The sequence below is a fragment of the Fukomys damarensis genome, unplaced genomic scaffold (assembly GCF_012274545.1).
Source record: "Fukomys damarensis isolate Sample0158 unplaced genomic scaffold, DMR_v1.0_HiC HiC_scaffold_6, whole genome shotgun sequence".
NCBI lineage: Eukaryota > Metazoa > Chordata > Mammalia > Rodentia > Bathyergidae > Fukomys > Fukomys damarensis.
In genome coordinates, this window is record NW_022900918.1 from 31,333,089 (window position 1) to 31,339,892 (window position 6,804).

Here is a 6,804-nt window from a genome sequence, read left to right on the forward strand (position 1 = left end):
TTTGCTTCCATATTTTAAGTGATTTTTTTCAATTAGGAGCACACTAGAAAAAGATTCTAAAAATTACTTGTTTAAAAATAAGCAATTAGAAAATCTCATTTTCCTATTATGCTTTTTCTTTCTTCCCCAACCTGATTCTGAAGTCTTTTCTTAGCCAAAGCTGTCTTTTTTTCATCCCATGCCATGTAATTTAATGGCCGTGTAATTCTCATAGCTCTGATCTGTTGTTCTGCCAAGTACATATTACAGTTATTTAGCATCTTTCTTCATCCTATTGAGAACCAATATGGGTATTCTGTATTAGAGTCCTTCATGGTTGCTTATTTTAATAAATTCAATTCAGCTTGGAATTCTAACTTGATTCTAACCATTGTCCCTAATCTAAATATTCCTGGAGAAGAGATTACTTTGGGATAGAGAATAAACTGCAAAAATCCAATGTACACTCTGAAAGAATTCTTTTATTATTTTTAGTCAAGTGGTCTCCAAAAAGGACAAGCTATAATGACATTAGAAATGTAAAACTGAATCATCAGGAAGAGATTTAAATGCATAGAAGAGATTTATAATGCACAAATCTGATCGTGTTAATCTTCTGCTGAACAACTCTCAAAGGCTGTGAAGTTCATACCCCCTACCGGGGCTCTGAAGTCCTTGCTGTCTGGGGTCAGCCTACCACTTCATGCTATAGATATCATCACCTCTCCTCTTCCTCTCACCCCTCATGCACTCCAGCCTAAAAACTGCCTTCCAGTTCCCAGAAGAAACCTTCCCTCAGCATATTCTCCTCCACTGAGTGTTCTCAGTTTTTATTCCTCCCCAACATACACACAACAAGTGCATACACAATATACACAATACAGTTACCACATACAACATATAGGCACAATTATATAACATATATAACACCTATACCACACATAATACACACCTTATACATATATGTACACAACACAAACAATATAAACAACCTATACCACACAAAAAAATATACCACACAAAATACCTATACCACATACAACACACAAACCACGTATGCACAATGTATGTGAGAACATTCACAATAAATACATCACACACACATACCATACACAATACACACACCATATATACACCATATACATGTACAAAATATACAGCACAACACATACACCACATACAATACACAGTATATGTGCAGGATACCTAACACACACCCCACACAATATACACACTGTAAGCACAGCATATGTACACATAAACACATCCCCACTTTGGCCACCACTTATTTTTTTACCTAGTTCCTCTGTAACCTTTAGGTCTCAATTGAAACATCACTTCTCAAGAGACCTTCCCTGATGCAGCGGCCTCAGGTCTGACTGCTCCCACTCCCATCCCCTCCTGAACACATATTATAATTTGTAACTAGACACCGACCCATGGCCAGGTTCATCACTAACCTGCAGGCTGGTCTTTTTTTTGCTCTTCTTTGTTAACTAACACAGAACACAATGCCTGTCACATAGAAGGATCTCAAGAAATATCTGCTGAATAAATGAATGAATGAAATCCTAACCTAGACTTATACAAACACCTGCTGTTTCTGCACCTGACCTGTCCAACTCATGGTGAGCAAAGACCCCAAGGGCTTATGTGGCCCATGAGCTACACCCTCCAAATTAGCCCTTGGGGTGTGCCTTTTCACTGAGACTGTAGTTCCCTTAAGAATCAGCAAGTACTGACTTGGTTCTCCTGCCTCCATCCCTCAGAAGCTGGGCAGCCCCTTCCCCTAGGGCTGGACCCTGCTTCCTTTATCCCTGAGGAAGCAATGTCTCACCAGGAAGTGAAAGCTGGAGAGGAAAGCCTTAACACTAAGCAAAACCTAGCAGCCACAGGGAGGATTTTTTTCCAAAACACTTTCGTCTTTATTTTTTAGACTAAACTCAGGAAATACTGTTTTTGACACTTCTGTTTTGTTTCATGATGATGTACAAGCATGCTTTACATGTCTGACACTGTCCTCTCATTCGGTTATGACAACTTGCTTTGATAATCAACAGTTTTGTGCAATGATGCACAGCCTGAAAAATCTTATGCCTTAACAAAAACTTCCATACCAATTGTTTACTGTGTCAGAGAGCTCATTGTTTTGACAGTAGTTTTTCCTTTTAGGACTTTAGAATCTTTTAGGATCCCTTAACACAAATTCTGTTTCCTAGAGTCTCCCAGTCAGTCCTTCCATGCCTCAGACATCCATTGACCATGGACCAAAATTCTTCAGAATATAAATGCCAGATACAGGCAGGGCTCAGGGCTATCTCTTTAAATATAGGTACTTGCAAAAATATCATGTAGAACTGAAAATAACTTTAAACATAAAATACTTGAGTAAGCATTACTAAGGAGATTTTCTTATGCTTTGATGAGACATTTTGTTCCATATGGAAGAAACAAAGAGACAAATGAAGTACTACTAAGTGAATAATCCCATACCTACTGGAAATAAAAATACTATATATAATAAATTTTTTCTTTCTTTGACACTAATAACATTTTTTCAATGATTACTATCTGCTAGGCATTTCTCTAAACCTTACACATGTATTAACTCATTTAATTGCAGGACAGCCCTTGGAGAAAAACATAGTAATTATTTTCATTGTACAAATGAAGAAAAAACCAGGTCATCACTCAAAGTCATATAGCTAGGAATGGCAGAGCCTGTAACTTGTGAGCTTTGCTACTCCTGTGTCTTCCTACTGGTAAATAAGCCAGGTGAATATTTTTTTAGTTCCCAAATCCAGATAGAAAACAATAAAATTTTTGTTATGCATTCTATTGTTTTGTGAAGGATAACACTAGATTTTTATTTTTTCTAGATTTTAACCATTGCTAATGGGTAGTTTGGTATGATGACAAAACTGAGGCAGGTAGACCTGGATTTAAAATGTAACTCTCCCACTTCCTACATGATCTTGGAAGACTGCCTTATAACTCTGATCCCATCTGCCTTTTGGGGAAGCAGAGATCTTTACTGCCATTGTAAGAAGAAAATGAGATAACCATATATAAATTGACTGGCACATAGCTGATCGATAGCTTTCTTTATTCCAAGTGTAAGAAGACATTAGGAAATTACTTTGTCAGGAAAAGGAAAGCTTGCTCAATAAATTATGAATTCAGTGTTGTGAACCATATGCTCCTAGCCAAAAATAGTTACTGTCTTCTAAGAGTTAGAGTCGTATGAAAGGATGACAGTATTGATAAGAAAACTACACTTTTCCAACCAAATTGCAATTTGTATGAGCAGTTACAAAACATTACATGAAAAGACTGGTGATCAAATTAACAATCAAATGAGTGTACATAACAGTCTGCTTGTGGAAAGGTGGATATTTCACTAATTCCATCCTTTTTCTATCAAATTCTGCTTTCCCAAATCCCTCCACCAGAGCTCTCTGCATGTTTGTGTACACAGACTCACGGGTGTACCTTGTATATACAAACTCCCTAGGTCAGCTGCCAAGTAGTGTTTGTGCCTAAAGAGAATGTTCACTGAGGGTACCAGAAAAAAGCCTGAGATGATTTAGCCTCGATCCAGGAAATGCCATTCTGTTAATCCCACTGCAGTCAGCTGATGGGCAGTATGTTTTGTATCTCATGACCACCTCCCATCACTGATGACAGAACTGCTCTTGGGATCTGACATAAAGACAACACCTCAGAGAATGGTCATACAAGGGCACTGTAGGAGCTACAGTGTTCTGGAGAGTTAGCTAACAGCCTAAAAGACTCAGGGCATTCATTGTCCAGGGAGGGAAAAAAGAGAAGTAAAGTAAGAGATTCCTGAAGCAAGCTGACAGGGATGGAGTGACCCTGGGAAGTCACAAAGCAATGAGTACAGTTAGGACTTTCAAAATAATAATAAGCAGATTTACCCAGAGAAAGATGGAGAGAAAAGCAGCTATTCCTGGGCTGCTTTCATTGAGAGTAGTTTACAGAAGTGGTTCCAGTTTAGCTCTGTCTTTACAGTAGACTGCACAATACACACCCTAGGATGTCCATTTGTACACAGAAAGATGACCAAAAACATGTGCAATATGAACTTGAGAAGCAGACCCGCTGGCATTGCCCATTGCTATAGATTCTTATTGGACATCCTGTTCCTTCTAATGTCCTCAGTTCCCATAACTGTGAATACTACTGAGAGCAGACCCTTAAGACAGCAAGGGTTGAGGGCACAGACCACCAGAGCTGAGCACAGGATGCATGTCCGTCCCTCTCTATGGCAGTAAGGAAAGATTAACACACCATAGAGGAAGCTTCAACTGTGAAAAGTGCAGCTAAATTTAGTGGGAATCTGAGGAGAACTCCAGATGTTTAGAATTAGGATGACTGCAAACATTCATTCCTCCAGATCCACCAAGCTTGCTTTTAAAATTATTTTTATATCTGGTAAACAAACCCATATTCTCCTTTCCTGGTTGCAAATGGACTGATTCTTTAGGGAGTGATAATGCTCAAACTGCTTAACACAGTTTGCTGTTCTTTCTCCAGCAATTGCATAATTCACACATCAATATGATTCTCACAATTGGTAGTTTTGAAAACTTGGGGATTAAGTATAAACACCACTATACACAATAACTCTTCCAAACTGACTGTATGTACACCTGGAACTGGGGGTTTTTGTTATTTCCTGTTTTGCCATCTTCAGGGTCCAAATGTTATTGTGGCCATAAACACTCCTCACTATATCATGCCATGGAATTAAATTTGATACTCCCGTCATGGGGTGGGGTGGGGGTAGAGGATAGCACCCTTCATACAGCAAAGTAATGAGTTGCAGGAGATCACCCAAGTTCATGTCTAAGATCTTCAGCTCTGCACCACCAAGACAGGTCAGCCCCTGTGCTCCCACTGCCACTGCATGGACAACCCAGAATACAGACATCCTCAGCCAGTATGGACACACACTGAACATTCTCACTCCCGGCTCCACTGCACAACTCTGTCTCATAATTATTCTCATTATGGCAGCACTCTTGCATGTACAAACTAGCAGGTTCAAAGGCTGTGGATCTTTTTCTTTTTCTTTTTTTTTCTTTTTTTTTTTTTTTTGTACTGGGGATAGAACTCAGGATCTTGTACTTGCAAGGCCGGTGCAGTGCCACAGAGCTAAATCCATGGCCCAAACAATCTTTTCCTTTACTCTCAGCAATCACATTTTTTTGGAATCTACCGTCAGGACTGGAAGGAAGGGAGGGAAGGAGGGAGGGAGAAGATAGGAAGGTGAATGAAAACCCTGGGAATCTTCTTGTTCAACAGATTCAAGCAACTTTGTTAATTAGGTAATACTGGATTCAGGCCTTCCCAACACACACACACACACACACACACACACACACACACACACACACACACTACAACCCTTACTATGGTTACTAAGATATGGAGTGAGTATGAAATGATCAACGTGGGAGTTGCAGGCTACATTTCTTGCTTCTAACCCCAACATGTTCATTTTACAGGGCCGTTGTTCAAGAGAGAACTGCAAGTATCTTCATCCTCCGACACACTTAAAAACTCAACTAGAAATTAATGGGAGGAACAATTTGATCCAGCAAAAAACTGCAGCAGCGATGCTCGCCCAGCAAATGCAATTTATGTTTCCAGGAACTCCACTTCATCCAGTGGTGAGTGTGTGTCTCAGCTAAGATGGCCTGGCTGATTAAAGTGCTACTACAGGCAGTGCCACAGTGACCTAAGATGGTGTCTCTTACGTGTCTTTTTGGTTACAAATAGAGCTTTGAAACTCAATAGATGCTGACAATAGTTATTTTTTAATTAAATGAAAAATGTGTGGAAACAGAAGGCAAAGACAGTTGCTAATCAATACATGTAAAATATGCATCACGCCAACTCTTTCTCATCAATAAACTCCATAGTTGAACCACTGTAGAAGGGAAGCTGTTCTACATTTTCAGTGATAGTGTGGGTTAATTATGTACAGAAGAGGTTTTGATGCCTAAGATACTTTTAGCAATGTAGCAGAAGTTTATTTAGTTCAGTGGTGTCATTTGCTGGTGGAGGAAAGTGAGAAATGAGAGGTGAATGATTTTTCAGTGCCATGTAGGTGATGCACGGGGGAGCTGGGACTTGAACTCAGGTTATCTAGGGTATTTTCTGCAGCAGGAGCCAGATTACAGCTCCATAAGTCAGATGCCAGGACAGTCTGCCTAGTCACTTTGTCCCCAGCCTTGTAGGCCTACAAAAGGGTGTGGCAACTGGGACAAGGACCACAAGTTAATGGCCCACGGAGTAAAGTAAATGAATATGTATTATGTAATACATGCTCCCTGACTGCAGTGTTTGAAGGTTCTTCCTGAAAGGTCTAGAAAGTGTTCTAGAAACAAAGCCCTAGGGGAAAGGATTGAATCTGACTTTAATGGGTTTCTTTTACATTTGTGAACTATTTGTCAAAAACAAACTAATTTAAAAGAAAACAACAAAGCCAACGTGAGTGAAATTTGTTTCTTTTTAAAAAGTACATGCACAAAGGATTATTGTATCAAAATCAGTCCTTATTGTCAGAAAAGTCTGTGCGACTGAAAGCTGCTGAATTAAAAGGGATAGCTACCAGGGAGTTACATTTTCTTAACTGTGTTCCTGTAAGAAGAGCTGGGGCAGGTGGGGGTGGACAATAGGAGAGGAGACAATCTGGGCAGATTGTGAGCAATTCTGCTTGTCTTCAAGTTTCTTTACCACAGAGCCAAAAATGTTTTTGCAGAATTAAAAAAAAAAAAAAAAAAAAAAAAAAAAAGA

The 6,804-nt window shown here is 39.4% G+C and overlaps 1 protein-coding gene across 8 annotated transcripts in view; it reads left to right on the forward strand.

Moving 5' to 3' along the window:
- Window positions 1-6,804, forward strand: part of Mbnl2 (muscleblind like splicing regulator 2) — a 154,340-nt gene that overhangs the window by 100,803 nt on the left and 46,733 nt on the right. For all 8 annotated transcript variants that reach the window (XM_010630865.1, XM_010630876.1, XM_010630885.1 and 5 more), the window contains exon 3: window positions 5,511-5,675. In XM_010630865.1, the coding sequence (XP_010629167.1) occupies window positions 5,511-5,675 (165 nt within the window). The remainder of the gene's footprint in view (window positions 1-5,510; window positions 5,676-6,804) is intronic.